This window comes from Rhea americana, unplaced genomic scaffold, assembly GCF_003343005.1.
Source record: "Rhea americana isolate MKP2758 unplaced genomic scaffold, rheAme1 scaffold_11, whole genome shotgun sequence".
NCBI classification, from domain to species: Eukaryota; Metazoa; Chordata; class Aves; order Rheiformes; family Rheidae; genus Rhea; species Rhea americana.
The window spans coordinates 9,151,820-9,168,533 of record NW_028185150.1 but is presented as its reverse complement, the minus strand read 5'-3'; the positions used below and the strand labels follow the sequence as shown (position 1 = coordinate 9,168,533).

Genomic DNA, 16,714 nt, shown 5'->3' with positions numbered 1-16,714 from the left:
AAAACAACCATAAGACTTAAATATATTGGATGTGCTCTATGTCCACATAGGGCTTACATCTTTGCCAACGAGATCCTCTTGATTTTCCACAATCCCCCAGGGAGCTATACCAATAGTGCAGATCTTCCCACGAGATTTTGAGGCATGATCCTTCAGTGCATCTCCAACATGCCTAATGACTCCTGGAAAAGAAATAGCATAAAATACAGAATTCAAATTATGACACTTTTGTTCCTTATAATCTGTATTCAGGATCAAATCCCTTTTAAGGAAACACCTACGCATATGCTTGCAACTAAGTAAAGCTATAAAGTATTTTCTTATTGATCACTGTTACAGTATTACTGAACTGGGTCCACAATACCGATACCTTTGCGAGTTTGGTAGCCCAATTTTTATAATCTACAAAATTATTAGATAAAGTCACAATAAAAAATTGCACAGCGCTAGAAATAAAAATGGAAATATTGACAGCTGACTGTAACTTGCTTTTTTGTACTTGTGTTCACAAACATACATGCATGCAAGCAGACACATGGTAACGTATGCCCTTCCCAAGCATAGCAAGAAACAAAAGAATGAAGTGGAAAAAAAAAGTGTAGCTTGCATATAAATGTTCTCTTGTGTCTGAATAATGGATGGAAAAGCTGTGAAAGCATCATTACGCTCCTCTGTGGTAAGCTATTCTACCGTTCTTTCCRAACACTCAGTCACCTGAGATAGCTTCCAGTAGGGTATTGGAAAATCCCCTRGGGATCAGTGAGAAAACAGAAATTAGTACAGAGAGAATGACTGCTCTACAGCTTTCTTTCCTGTGTTTTCTGTTAATGCTGCTTGTGTAAAAGCTGCTCTAGAGCAGCTTTGTGAGCATCTTAATAGTATTCCTGTGCAAAGAACGTGTGGGAATCAGACTGTGGCAGGCTAGCAAAAAAATTGCTCATACATGGATCATTCCTCCTTCCCCTTCAAAAGGTCATTTTGGAGATGTGTATCAATCACTATTTTTTGCAGTATGGCTGCCTGGAAGCCTGCCTGTGAATTTGCTATCAGTGTTACCTCTTACTCAGTTTCTCTGTTTATTTCCTGTCCAGATCCCATGAATTTCAAAATGACCATGCCTCCCGCCCCGGACCTGCTGTTAGCTGTGAATTAAACTATAAACCAACATCATAATGGATTCAGAGCAGAAAATCTGGCCAGACTGCAGAAATGTCTATTACTTAGGACAATCTTACAGGATGACATGAATATTCAAAACAACTTAAGTCATTAAACAGTCATGGTTATTGTCATGTGTGCTCCATGCTTTTTGCCTCACTGATTCACAGTCCTACAGCAGCATTTCAGAATTTCTCTGTTAYATTTTTCCTTGAGAGAAACCTGATATATAAATATATTATCATCAGAATTGACTGTATGCAGAAATTCTCAATTTGTACAATTTCAGGCAGAGATAAAACACAGAATTGTGATCTATACAATTTTAAAACCTAGGCCTACAGTGCTCAGCTACTTTGCTCCACAATTTAATTAGCAGCAGTGARATGTAACTGATAATGCAGAACTGCCTCTGGAATTATATGGCTTTAAAATAACACACAAAGACTGTTATTTGAACTCCATTGCTTTGACTGTGCTCACATTTGATTGCAGGAAAAAAAAAAACTTTCAACAGAAATTATGTTGGTTTGTTTGTATTGTCTAGGCATTCACAATTATGATGCTTCAGAAAATGATACAAAATGGTCTCGTATTTTCCAAAAGAAAATATTATATTCAGCCCTCATTCACAAAATTTCTGTAGTTTCACATATGATGTTCCTGTGGTAAGCCACTTCAATGAGTCTGAAAGGTCTACAGTCTTCTAACTTTTTTACCAGAATTTTTAGCTATCTTTGCAAACTGTCACCACAATAACGTCTGAGCAACTAACACAGTTGCTATAACCACAGTATATAGGTCAACGTTTAACTTAATTTTCTTAATTCTGATGGGGTGATCCCCAGAGTGATAGGGAATATTAAATATATATATGCCTCTACCTATTCATCTATATAACACTCCAGAAGTTATGAMTTTTCGTTATTATTAATATTTCTGCTGTGAGAAAACTCTGTATTGTTTTAAATACAATGTGCTCTGGAAACTAAAAAACCCAGGACAAGCATTCATGTCCAAATATACAGAATTTCATCCACAGTGCACTAAAATTACTGTATGATAGAGTGATTACAATATTTTCCACAGTTAGTAAGAGGACATACTATGCTGGATTACTAAAATCATAATTTGGTTAATGTAGAAAATGAGGATGACATAAGARATTACATGTACATCTAGTGGCTCAAAACTTTATGCATTTATCTTTCACAGAACTCTCCATTTTCCCTTGACTCTCTCCTCCTTTCTGTCTCCTTCGGGAAGGCTGACAGACAAGCCACTGCTCGACCTTCTTCATCGGGGGAAACTCTGTTTCTCAGCTCATTCCTGGAATCCACGTGCAGCTTCCCAGCAGAGCTGGGCCAGCTGCTTTCCTGGGTCCTTAGAAGGCCATACTCATGTGGTATGTTACAGACGTTCCCAACTTTGCATACAAATGGCAATGTTATCTCTGTTGCTCCAAAGATAATACAAAAAAACTAGGTCAAGCTGTCTGCAAGAGAGGAGAAAGTGATTCTTATGCACAATGAAGTTTTTCCCTATAGTCACAAAAAAGAACCATTTTTTTTTCTCTTTTACACTTCAGATGATTCTTATAAGAGAAAACAAAAGGTCTTTTCTAGATGAAAATATTTCCTATTTTATGTAATAAGAGTTTTACTTCTTTAGGGCTCTGGTTACTAAGCCCTCTGTGYGGCTAACTGCTGATCTTACAAAGTCCTCACTGACAATACACTAACCTTACAGGAGGCTTTATTTTCAGCTCCTCAGTGTGATTTAGCAAACCTTTCGCTTGCTGGGAGATGCCACCCTGGTATGAATTTGGCATTTTCTTGTTTGCATGTAGTAAAACCAGCACTAATAAGATAAAACACCCAACAGCTTCTTAATCAGATCAGTTCTAAATATTTTCTGTCAAATCAAAGGAAATCTCTGAGATGTCACTGTGTTTTCCCTTCAATATTGCTGTTACCTGTGTTTACTCCTCCAGTGAATATCCACGCTCCAGTTGTCATAGCAGCCTTAATGAGGCCTTTTCCAAAGACTTGCTTGAGTTTTGGCTGAAGTTCAAAATTCTGAAGGCCCCCGTGCACAGAGATGAGAAGTTTAGGGAGCTCAAGCTGCCACTCTTTGGTCATCAGGTGCAGAAGAAGGTCAGGCTTTGTGTCAAAAGACACACGAACATACTGAAAAAATAAGGGTGGCCATAAACAGAAAAAAAGATTGGTTATATCCAGTGGTGTCTAATCCATATGGTCTATACCTAACAGATCACCCMAAAAAAAGGGGCAACTTTCACAAGAAAAAGCACTAATTAATTGCTAACTTGATGATTTTAGAAATAGCTCTTTGTGAAACAAGAAAACATGGAATGCTTGCAACTCACAGGCTGGACAATTTTCCTTTGTTAGGGAAATTAACCCATTAATCATTTCAACATGCTTATCCATGTTAAAAAAAATAAGTATCTTTAAATTATGGATGTGGAAACTGAAGCAGAAACCTGAGTGATCTGCTAAAGATCACACAGGTATCCAGAGCCACAGCTATGCTTGAATTTTATCTCCCAGACCCTAAAGGAAAGCCACAATATCGCAATAATCGACATTCCCGTGTATCTGATTTTTAAATTAACAAAATCAAACAGTAAAAAGGTAGGATGTACTAGACGAGATTGGTTGCTTCAGCATACAGAACCTGAAACCAAGCAAGAYTGCAAAACAGACACTTTTCAGATGAATGAACACAAAAGGGCTAGCTTAAGACTTAAAGACTCATTTGTACAAATTCATGAATCTGCGTAACAGGGGCAAGGAACCTAAAAGAACTCTGAAAAACACTTACACATACCCCAGTTCTTGGCTTTTCTGTGCTACCTCTGTGGCATTTTGTCCTGAGGGAGAGATGATGCCCATCTGTGTCTGCTCAAAGTGAACAGCTATGTTCAAAATTTCTATAGCAGCATTACATAGCACACATACCTGTTTCTTCTGACCAGCCCCCCTCTCTGGGTGCTCCCCCTGCTCCTTCTGTGGCTGATGTGCGAGGAGTCCCACAAAGCCTGTGCCAAGGTTTGCAATTTTTTTCAATTCCAGATGCACAGCAGAAAAAAAGTCAGGATCTTAAGATCAGGAAGGACTCCCTTAGTCAGACAAAGTAGGCTACAGCAAGCTGCCCACGTATCAAAATTCTGATTGAGCTAATGCCTACAGAGTTATTTTAGGGATCTTTCCCCTGGGAGACTATTAACACAACGGTCAGGTGTGTAACACAAGCACGCTTGCCATCAGCCAGAGGAACTTACCTTATTCTATCTTATGTGCTGTAATATTTTAGGYAATGTGCTATCCACACACATTAAATATGTTTTTTTCTCTTTTTAATATGCTTAATTAATATTTCTTGTCATAAGGTTGTTCWGTTGCTGAAAATCATATGATAGTTACATGGACTCCTCTCTAATTGAATAGGAAACACTAAAGGACTTGAAGTTTTTCATCATAAATTCCTAATAGCCAGGTTTCTTTGCAAAAATGGGTTGTCACATGATGAACAGCCATTCCCTACATTTCCAGAAGCAGAAGCACATCTAGCCAGACATTCATAGGAAAGCAAGCGGAGCACAGCCAGACTGAAAGATGAACAAGAACTTGTGAGCACAAATTCACTCCACTAAATCAATAAAGTTCCCTGCAGCTGCCATGCAAATTCTTAACAGCTAATAGACAAAGTACATGCAATATTCCTATTTAGCAAGACTGCAATGTACTTGATATATGTACTGTATTCTTAGTAGTAACCTATCCAATTACCTGGAAGTTGATAAAACCTCTACATGGTACGAGATCCCACCAGCCAAAAGGTGAAGTACATAATTTTGATTAGGAATCAAGAGCCGTCAAAGTTTTAACACACAGGAGAGCTGCCAGGAGACTAAAGTTTACTCCCCTGGCTCTGCCCTTAGGGAGGGCTGAGGCTGCAAAGGCTAGTCCTCATTACGCTGCAGGCATCTACAGCGAGGCACGGGCTTTATTTCAGTGGCTGAATCCGCCGCCAGGGAAAGGGTGGAAACTGCGTTGTGGTGCAGTCGGCACCTTACTGCGATGCTGGCGAATGCAGACTGGCAGTTTAAGAATCAAAAATATGACTATAGGAAATTAACTGATACGAGTAACAGCCACGYAGATGTGTTGAAAACAAAGGCCACYGAACCATCCAGATAACTGCCCTAACCTGGGTCCTGCTTACTTCCATCCTGCCTCAGGCCGATGCTAAAGCGAAGGGACAAACAGAATCCGACGTATCTTAATTACCGAATATACCTAGTGATTGTTTCACACCCCAGAAGGTGTGATTTCACTGTCCATAACTTCTTAAGCCCACTCATTGATCGGCAGAAATCTCTTTCAATTCCTTATCCATCTAGACTGCTGAGCTCCARTAAAGATAAAGCTCTATGCTGAGCAGAAGAGTCAGAAGAATTATTTTCTTACATTTATTTGAAATGTAGACATCTTATCACAAATGCCTGCTTGTTTCTAGAATTCATTTTACTTTATAAGGAGGAAATTTAAGTAAAAAATAATTCTGAAGGTTTTTAATGTAATTTTAAATTTAAACCATCATAAATGACCTTTACTTTTTAGAAAKTTTTTTGAGAAGAAGGGTAATGGCATCTAAATGCTGATTTTTCTTCTCTGCAGAGAAAATGCAGAGACCTCAAATTTTCTGACTGTCAGATTCACTTTAACTCTTACAGAAGGCATTTTCAGTTTGGTATGCCTGAGATAATTCTTCTGCTATTACTTCACATGTCACCTAGTGAGTACAAGAAAATTATTTTGTCATCATTTCCTCAACATCCATTAAATTACGAATAAACACTTTAAAGGCCATTTTTTGTCCCTATTAAAAATTTATGTCTTTCAATACTGTAGCAGAATATTTCGTCTTTTAAATTTCTGTTTAGAATCTTAACGAGTACCTCTGCCGTTCCTGATTTCTTTTACAATAGCTTCCTGAGCTACATTCAAAACTTAAATATAAACCTAAGCTAAATTCCTGCTCTGTTCCACTGAACTTCAGGGTCTGGGTAATCCATCTGTCAGCTTTAGAGTGATCATTCCTAATGGCAAACTATTTAGTTCCTCCTTTATGGAAGGGACCCATGAATAGGAYGCAAGACTTCAGTTATTACATATCAGCAGAGAAGGTCAAAAATTGGAAGTAGTATCACAGTTTTTAATTATAAAACCTACCAGCTGACATGACTGATTGTGGCACAACACAGTAGAAGGGCACATCAGTTCAAACCGCCGTATCTACCTTCTCCCTAACCTGCCCCAGAGGCTCTCAAGAAGGGTGCCATTTGATGCTACTACTATTTCAGTTGTTGAGCAGTTACCTAAGAAACGTATGTGCCTCTCACCAGTCAAACAGACAGATGTTTGCAGCTGGACCCTCTCCTCCTTTGCCTTAGGCCAAAAATGGCAGTAAAAGTGCTGAAGTGTCTAAGTGGCAAAAATTCTGTGCTGTTACCACGGTGCCTGACTGCAGAAGAGATTCTGAGTGAATAAAATGGAAAGGCTTAGATAAAGATCTCCTTTGTTGTATTTCTTTAAAGAAAATATCTTCAGATAACGCTTTATGACCTGCAAGGTCGTCTCCCGTTGCTGTTGTGTTTTCTCTTTAGGGGCAGGGCAATACAGCTGACCATTTCACCCACCTAAAGTATGATTCCAGTGTTGCAGATTGCTCTTTAAGTTGAGACTGATCCCTTGAAGTGTGATCTTCACAGAAAATGGTCCTGGTCTAATTCTCTCTAAACTCAGCAGGAAAACTATCACTTAAACTGAAACCACACTGGTTCCTTACTAGTTAATAGTCTCTTTAATGTCTTAAGGACATCTAAATTCTATTAAATAGTCAGTGGAAGGACCCTCATAGATTTAAATAGACCCTGGATGGATGCCTGTGTGCGCGACATCTCCTTTCTCTCCATGTAGCACATCATCTTTTAAATTTTKTAAATGTGCTTTGAATACTAATATACGAATAACATAACAAAAATAAAAGCCATTGCCTTTTTCATGGTTTATGTCAATTAAAGGATTATCTCTCTGTTTTCTTTCTTAAAAGCACTGAGGTCTTTTAAGATCATTTTTGAACAGTTTTGACAAAACTCCATACACTTTAAAAGCAAAAAATAAAAGATTTCCAAATATGCTTACTAAAATATAATGTATTCAGAATATCACAAGGTCTCCCTGCTGAAATTGGAATTCTGTTTAAGTTCTTTCATATCTCCGTGCACCAAAAGAAACATTAAGCCTGTAACAGTGTAACAGAGTTTGTCTTCTACAGTTGCAAACATATGCTAGCTTTTTGTTGTGCATATTAAATGTATAATTGGAAACATTTGATTAGGAGGAAGTTATTAAAAAAAAAAAAGAACAAATGTATCTAACTCACTAAATCTTTTCAAACAGCCATCTTCCATCTGACCTTGAGTAGCCTTGATCAAAGCAATTTCAGTTCAGTAAAGAGTAGTCATTAAGAAAAGTTTGATATGGAATCCAGATTTACCAACTAATTAAAGAATGTCATTTTTTTTGTATGTTGAAAGGCAGATGTTAAATTCAAAAAATTGATTTAATTTGGTCACAAGTTCAGTGCAAAATGAAGCACAGCAAGACTCCCTTAACTTTTTCTCCAGTGATCAAAATCTCTGTATTCTGAAATGGCCCAGAATATTTGTCACAGCTGGAATGTAATCTGTCACATTAGTTTAATAACTGCTCTTGGAATTAGGGTACTATTTTCCTGGTATAACGTTAGGTGTACTGATACATGTTATTTCTAAAACTACTCAAAGCCAGTTGATATACGCTGATTCCATTATATTAATTTTCTGGTCTTCTTTTAAATTCACTGACTTGATGCAAAAGCTGCTGAAAATGTTTAAGCTGAAAAACTCCAGATTTTTCTCTGCATTTAGCTGTTCCCTGCCTTTTTACAGTTGTCAGGACTCAAAGTGTGCCACAAAAGCAAACCTAAATGTGAATGGCAAAACTATGAAACGTATTTTTAAACATCAATTGGATGAGCCATTTGTAAAGAAAATAGGGATTGATAACGATCAAAAAAGGGGGACATAATACTGTTACAGGATCGTTTGTGGTTAGCAGACCAGAAGAAAGGCCTTTTTAGCAACTTTTCTCATTAAACAATGTTATCAAATCTCTGTTATTTGTTTTTGTATAATCTATTGTACTCTCAGTTATTCAAATTATTAATTTAAGTAGCTTAGTGTAGCMCTACCGAAAATGCTTTTGCAGCTCTGTGGTATTAGCAAAATTAATGCTGCTTTTGAATTTTTGTTCAGTGACTGGGGAATTAAAATCAGTGACACAGCCACTTTTACTGGCAATATGTAAGCTTATGTGGTCTTGTTTTGCTGTTTTGTTCCAAACCCATGTTTGCTGTTACAATCTTGGAGTAATTTTTGTTTTCACAAAAAGATAATATGACATTGTTAATTGTCTGGTGGAAATTGATAGTGTACTATATCACTGCATTTGTGGCTTGCAAATATACATGCAAAGTATATAAATACTTACCATCAAATTCTTTCTTTTCTTTTTTTTTTCTTTTTTTTTTTTTTTAATTTTGCTGGAGAAAATCATTATCTGTTAGTCTTACATCCATTAATCTGTTCCCAGAATTAACTACAGGTGCTAGTTTCCCCAGTGTAAATCTGAGGTTATAGTTGTTAGATTAATAAATCTCATCACATGCTTCATAGCTTTTTAAACCAGAAAAATTTACTAGGTTTGCTGTTAGCACAGATGATGCTACTCAGTTCTATATTCACCCTGCTTCATGTATGGGCATCCATTCCAGGAAATAAAGTAAGGAACAGGTGGTAAATTTTATTCCAAATGCTTCCCCTGAGGCTTTATTTAATCTTGCTCAGCTTACTACTCTTCCTGTTTTATAGCATTACTCTTCTATGCAATAGGCATAATATTAACATACCAATTGATTACCAACAAAACTCAGGCTGTATGCTTCACTGATAACTGATATCCAGTAGTTTGCACTTAGTTATTTTCTAAGTAGGCTATCTCAGAAAAGAAAAAATGTTCATGTATCATGTTTTCTATTTTCTCTCTCTCTCTGTGTGCATTGATGTTTGAGCTTCTTTGCTTTTGGGCTTGAAAATTTAATATCTAAGTATTGCACGAACACTTCCATTGATTATTATACATTTGTTCCTTCCTCCAAGTCTTATTTCTCAAGGCAATAAAATGTTCTTTTTTCCACTCCTCTATTGGCAAAACTGGTTGGTTGTTCTGACTGAGAAATCAGTCAGCTCTTAGATTTTTCAGAAAGCCTTTGATTTTCTAACTTTAATTGTTTATTTTGGGAAATACTTTGTAACCAGTAAATTCAGAGCTGGGAGTTTCATTTTTTCTATTAATAGAAGTGCAACAACTACTCAGCTAACTATTCGACTAAAATAATGCTTGGGACTGGAAATGTGACCAAAAGGACAGTTTCATTTTGTTTTCAGTGACAAACACCATAGCATTACAAAATTCTTTAGAATTTTCTTTTTTTTTTCCTTTTTTTTTTAAAAAAAAGCACCATTGCTTTTTTGCAGTCTCCTCACTTGTGCTTTGATTATATGCAAGATGGTTCTCTTATTGGTAATAAGTAGACAGGAAACTCACTCAGATTTTTGGWGAATTTCTTGACTTGAAGCAGTTTTTCCATTAGTGGGATTATTGAATTTCTGGAGGTTTTATATATATTTTTAAATCATACAGAATTTTGTTGTTCCCTATGATGTTTAATGCTATGAATAGATGGCAAATGCAACTATTCCTCCTGTTTTCCAGTACTGTCAGAAGAAATCCAGTTTTTCCATCAATGAATGTTTTGTCTGCCTTTGTGCCAGACTTTCTAATTGTCCTTTAGGTCTCTGGGGTTTTTAATATCTTTCTGTCTTCTCTAAACTCTTCATGGATTTTTTTATCGGAAATCCTGACTGAGCTTTCTGACAAGATCTTTCCTTCCTTYATGTTGAATTCCAATTTTACCTTCAAAGTTTCACTCCAGGTATGTTCCATAGAGCACACAACATATACTTTGGAGCATCTTCTGTTCTCTTATGGCACTATTTGCAGGACACCAGAATTTAAACAGAAAAAAGAATCATAAATCCTTCAGCTTAGTTAATATCAATATTTTCCCTAACACTTCATCATTTTTGGCTGCCCTAGACTACTTCTACCTTGTCAAGATAGACATCACTCAAAAAACTCTAGCAATGGTACATAAAAATGGATATAACTCAAGGTGGAGAATAGCATGATGGTTACGATATCTCTATATATTCAGAGTTTTACTTTGATTTCATGAAAAGTATTCTGTTCTTTTCCCACTCCTTGTGGGACACCATGAGAAAGGTTTGTTATGTTTCTGTGTCAAGGGAGGTCTTGATTCATTCACACTAAACAAATCCTATTTACTGAACCAGATTCTCTAGTAGATCAATGAGTTGATCTGCTTTGTGGATTTTTAGGTGATCAATCATCAGCTGAACATAAGCTGTTTATGACAAGAGAGACAACCTCATCTTCTATCTTGCTTCTTGAGGTAACAGCATTTTCTATTCTATCAGCTGCATCCACTGCTCTGGGTGAACAAAACCATGCATCCAAACAATTTTTCCATCTCCCTAATCCTCAAATCCAATGAATGAACATGTATGGTTTTTGCTACCATTGTACCTGAGTGCTTCATCATCATGCCATCTTCTCTAATCTATCTAGGATCATGACAGCTCCGAGAGCCCTACTAGGAAGAATTGAGGCAAAGAAGACACCACTAGGTTGCTGGGCAGGATACTCCACAGAGCATYCTGGGGTTCAGCCTCTGCCCTCACAGCTGCCAAAATCAGTATTTTAGCCACTATCTGCTTTGGACATAATCATATTTCTTTCCCAAAGCCCAGGCACTGCAGTTTAGATATGGCTAGAAACATTCTTTTTCATGACCATCTAATGCCATGCGGAAATACRTGCTTGGGTTAGCATGGGCACTGGAAATGTATCACCTTAGTGGAGCAATCTGCTCAGATTACTGTAGTTTGGMATCTTTGATAGCAGTGTATCATAACTAAGCAACTTTCCCAAGGAAATCTATGACAGAACATGGAATTCCCAATTCCTTGCTTGGTGACTTACCACTGGGCCTCTCACTTCATTGAAAGGCCAACACGGAACCCTAACTGGTCTATCCTCCAATCTATGGCTGGAGACATACAAAAGAAATCTGATGCAAAAATTTCAAAATTTTCAGCCTTGCAATGACACACCAGACAATGGAAAATGACAATATAATTCTAAAATTATTCCCCAAAAGAGAGGTGGCTGGTCAGTGGAAGACAATCAAGGTAGTGACACATTAGCATGTTTTCATAAAAATTGATTCTTTCATGTTGTTCTGTAGATTTTATGGTTCATTCTGTTCACTGATTCTTTGGCACAAGATACATAAAAGCATATAATATGCTAAATAAAACTTTAGAATGAAATTTAGAAAGCTGTTTTGAATTTTTGAATGCTTTTTTGAGTTAGAAGTGTTATTTATCTAAGAGAAAAATGTGGTTACCATGGCTTTATTGGAGTGCCCTCCTCCTTGGAACTCAATGGTTCCAAAAGCATCCGTGGGGCTGAGCTGCGTGTGCTTGCTGATGGACCACTTCTCCGACTGGATGTCATTTCGAGTAAGCCTACTTTCATTTTTCTCATTCTGAATAATGGAGATACTTGGAGTCAGTCCAACATGTTGGCCTATTAGACGCCCACAGCAACACCTATGATATTAAACAGACAAAATACCTGAGTAACTTGCATGCATTCGCTTAACAGGGGAAAATGTTATATTTAACAGATTAAAGATCTTCATAAATAAATAAATAAAAATTAACCCCAAACCATTCTAACTGTGATAACTGCTCTTGTGCTACCACTTCTCTTTCAACTCACTTATCCACTCTCCCACTATGTAAAGCCTCTATTTGTGGAAGTGAAAAAATATCGATATTACCATTTCTTCCACTGATCTTACTTTCTTAGGACTACCTTATTTTTCAGGAAAATCATGCTTTCTTCTAAATATACATAAAATGAAAGCAAACAACATTTTATAATCTCCTCAGATGGCAATAGGCCAAATAATCAGCCTTTGCATGGACTACTACATATTTCAAGTGGTAGTTTACTGCAATTATCTTCTTTTGAGAATATCTTGTATTATGGATCCAATTTAAAGAAATATTCAAGGAACCAAATATTTCACTAGGAAGATGAGGAAAATAAATATAAAATTTGATCCATCTTTGATTTCTATGTTTTGATGATGTACATTTTGGAATGTAAAGAAATAGGACATTGCCTCATAGGAACCCATTCTCCAAACGTAATTCAACCACTTTTCTGATTAAATATGGCTTTACAAATGACTTATATGCATATAAATATGCACACACACACACATGAAAACATCTTGTAATTGACTTTAATTTTTCATGTAAGTAGTATACAATTACCTATGGGGGTCTTTGGTGCTGGGTATGATATGAACACATTCTCTCTTGTAAAATGCTCTTTCTATCCATGATTTCTGTGCCTAAAAGAGAGAGAGGAAATGCCATAAGTTTTTTTTGGTTGTTAAACACTACTTAGAGTACATCCAAAGAGAAACTTCACACATAAGAGAAAATTTCACTGATAGTGCAGATATGCCATTGAATATGCTGCACCAAATAAACATTTTCTGTTATTCTGTAGGTTTGGTTCCCTCCTAGAGCTAAGCACCCAACATGAGCTCTTAACATTTCTTTCATATTCACTAGCCAGATGACTTTGATGCTGTCATCTACATTCTCATAACAGGAACTGCTGGAGAATATCAGAGCTTTCTGCAAGGTAGAGAAAAACAGAGTATATTATTAAAAATGGTTGTATCACTAAAATGGAAACGAGTTTTTAAAAGTACAAAGTAAAATAAATCTCAGAAGCTAGAAAAAATCCCCAAATAAAATTGATTCCACTCTAACTTTTTGCATAGGCACTGAGAGTGTTATTCAGCTTGTGGCCTGAAAATCCAGTTTATTATGTGGACATCTTCAAGAAAAAAGAAAAAAAAAGGATGATCTATTGGACAAAAAAAGGGCAAAAAAAAAAAAATCTTTGAAACATTAAGATTCAGGTGATGAGCTGGTGTAAATTGTAAAACTGACTGAGCTCAATGAAGCTATGTAAATTTGTACCCGCCAAGATATAACCCCAGATATTCTCAGGAAATCAAGTAATTTCCTTCAGTATCTTATTAATTTCCAGATACAAAAGAGTTCTGAAGTTTATGTAACTGTCTGAACAATTCTCACTCAACACAATATGAATCCAGTCAAATAGTCTAAATGATTCCTCCAGATAGAACTCAATTGTTTCATTTAGTAAGAAGCTGAGCTGAAATTTTCCTTTAAAGAGTCATTACAGACAGAAATATTTTATAAAATATGTGTAAAGAATAAAAGTTTATTTAGTTACACAATATAAACAAATACAAATTATGAATTCTGAAAAAGTTATCAGGCACTTAAGTAACATGAAATGAGCTTTAGATAATTTAAGTGAAATTTTATCAACTTGCATTTATAGAAGAAAACATGAAATTCCATAAATTTACCATAAATGGTAATAAAAAAGAATTCTATAATGACACCATAAATTTACCTAAAAATATCTATATGATAACTATTGTCTACTGGTACATTTTTGCAAACTAAATCCATATCCTCTTTTGATGACTAAGACCTGTATTTCTGGGACTTCTGGAAAACACTGAATTGCATGCATTTCTTGGAGTCAATGAATGTCACAAGGATAGACTGTAAAGTTCTGTAATAAGAATTTCAACTACATCCATTAGTTATTACTTATCCTACTTAAAAAGTTGTTCTTCTTCAGAGAATCCAGTTCCTTAATGGAAATAATGGTCACTCTCGTTACATAACAATATTTAAATCTTTGCTCTATGTGTATTTTTATTTGAAAAGTCTGCTTATTTTATATTCTATAGGAATGGCAGACACCTTCACATGTCTCATGCTGTCAGGTATAACAATGTTTTAAAAACATGAAATGGAAACACATTTGACTGTTCTTACTTAATGTAACAAACAGAAAGTTAATACAGAGCCTGGGAAAAGCTGTGTTTCATGTTTAAACAAAGGAAGGTTAAACAGAAATTCTGAAAGACTCCTTAGAAGTGATTTCCTTAAAATTCTCAGCTGTTATAACTTCTGAATACTTACAAGGCTATGATACTGGCTATAATAAAGTTGTAAATTATACATCCAAATCAACTTGGAAGTCATATGCAGCATTGAGTAATTCCTGAATTTAGTAGCCTTTTCAAACAAAGGATTTTAAGATTAACTTTTGACACTTCTCAAGGCTTTCACAGTGAACTTTATGAACTTAATTTGACCCTATTTCACAAAACTTGAAGGTAAACTATGTGAGAAAATTATATTTATTTTTCCCAGAGAGCAATATAGAAAGAAAGGAAGTTTCAATTATTATTCAGATATTCCAGTAATAACATTTAAAATCATGTATTTTACTGTATAGAATACACAAAATTGAAAWTTTCCCCTAATTCAAGATCCAAGAGTACACATGCTTTCTATATTGTCTTAAGAAGAGATACAGTGATAGAAGCTGTAGATTTAGGAATCACTTTTGTTGCATAGATACATTAATGTTTTGCCAAGTAAGGAATGTTGTCAGGGTAATGTCAGTTTTATCTTCTTGCTTGTTTAACACTAACTAGCTGCCTGCAATATTCTTTATCTTCTCTAGAAATAAAAAAAGCTTTTACAGGTCATCAGCTTCCAGTACAGAACTTCCACAACATTTCATTCATGCTGCTGAGAGTCCTTTTAAAAATGCTTTATCACATTTCATACATTTCATGTAAATTTCCCCAAAAGATTTACCCTGGGAAACTTACTGACTACATAGGCCTGAGGTATCTTTTCTAAACATGACCACTAATTCAATTTCTCAGAGCTACAAAATCTCATACAAAAAGGTAAAGTAACAGGTACTTTACTCAGAACTTTTTTCTTTGGGCACCCAAGCAGGCTTATCAGAAATATGGACAAGAAACTGTCATTTAAAATCTGCTTTCTTGCTCTTTTTCTTGTAACTTCAATTCAGGTATTGAATGTAGAATAACAACCCAGTAATGTTAAATATAGTAACAATTTGCATTTGAATTTTCATCACACTGCATCACATGTAAAACTGCAAACTAAAAATTTGATTTAAAAAGTCCTTTATTCACATCAAGAAAAAAAGGTTCTAGGTTTTGGATCTCGAACAATATACTGCCCTACTTGCCACAGTCATAATGCTAAAATACATGGTTTACTCATTTCATAAATCTTTGTCTTTCCAAACAAAAAAGAAAGCATCCAGTTATACTGCCCCATGCCCGGATCTTTCTGAGACAAAATCACTTGCAATGAAATACAAAATTGAGCAGTACAATGTTACTYGCATTACACTAGAACCTACATAGTAGAATCAGGACCACCTGAGGAAATTACCACGTTAGCAACAAAATTACGCTAGATAAGGCARAGAGCCTGCACGCAGCGCGGAGGAGCAGAGCAGCAAAGCTCTTAGCAAAGCAGATTCGGGAAGGGTCACGCGAGAAGCGCATCCTCGCTTTTGGTCGCTTCACAGGCGCTCGCTCAACGTTAATCCATAAATTTCGCCCCAAGCGCGGCGACCCCGAGCGCCGCGCCGCGCCTGCCCCGGGCTCGGCTCGGCTCGCCCCGCTCCGCCCCGGGCTCGCCCCGCTCGCCGCTCCCCGGACCCGCGCAGCCCCTCGTTACCTGAGCGCCACACTCGCGTGCGGGACCGTCCCGGGGGCCATCTGCGCTGTCCCGGGGCCGGCGGCTGCGGCGGCGGCTAATAACAGCGCTGCGCCCGCCCCCGTGGCGGCGGGGCGGCGGGGCTCGCGGCGCTCCGCGGCGCTCCGCGGCTCGGTGCGCGCTCCCGCCGCAGCGCTGCGCGGTTCCAACACCTAATCCGGCGGCAGCAGGAAAACAAATCCCCGGGGAGATTGGGTCTAACTGGCACAAGCCCGGCAAAAATTTTTGTTGTTGTTGTTGTTTTTCCCCCCCTTTTTCCCCCTCCCACTCTGCCCCACGCTGCTGCAGAAAGCAAGGTTGTGAAAGTGTGGTAAGGTGCTCCGAGTCCTTAAAATTCAGCCCAGGAAAGTAAATCCTTCAGAAGAAACAGTGTACTAAACTGGAAAGAACCTGAACACACAAGAGAGACTGTTAATCTCTAAAGAATGAAACCAGTGTATTTATTGGGTAACTATGAGGAATCCATATACAGCTGAAATACACTTCGGTTAATCAGCGATGGCATTTATCCAAAGTCATCCGGATTTGTGG

At 37.1% G+C, this 16,714-nt stretch overlaps 1 protein-coding gene across 5 annotated transcripts in view; it reads right to left on the bottom strand.

Moving 5' to 3' along the window:
* The window catches only part of TRPM3 (transient receptor potential cation channel subfamily M member 3), a 261,642-nt gene that overhangs the window by 121,555 nt on the left and 123,373 nt on the right, over positions 1 to 16,714 (bottom strand). For all 5 annotated transcript variants that reach the window (XM_085312517.1, XM_085312487.1, XM_085312493.1 and 2 more), the window contains exons 2-5: positions 12,782 to 12,861; positions 11,842 to 12,046; positions 3,134 to 3,347; positions 58 to 182 (exon numbers count right to left, since the gene is read on the bottom strand). In XM_085312517.1, the coding sequence (XP_085168643.1) occupies positions 58 to 182; positions 3,134 to 3,347; positions 11,842 to 12,046; positions 12,782 to 12,861 (624 nt within the window). The remainder of the gene's footprint in view (positions 1 to 57; positions 183 to 3,133; positions 3,348 to 11,841; positions 12,047 to 12,781; positions 12,862 to 16,714) is intronic.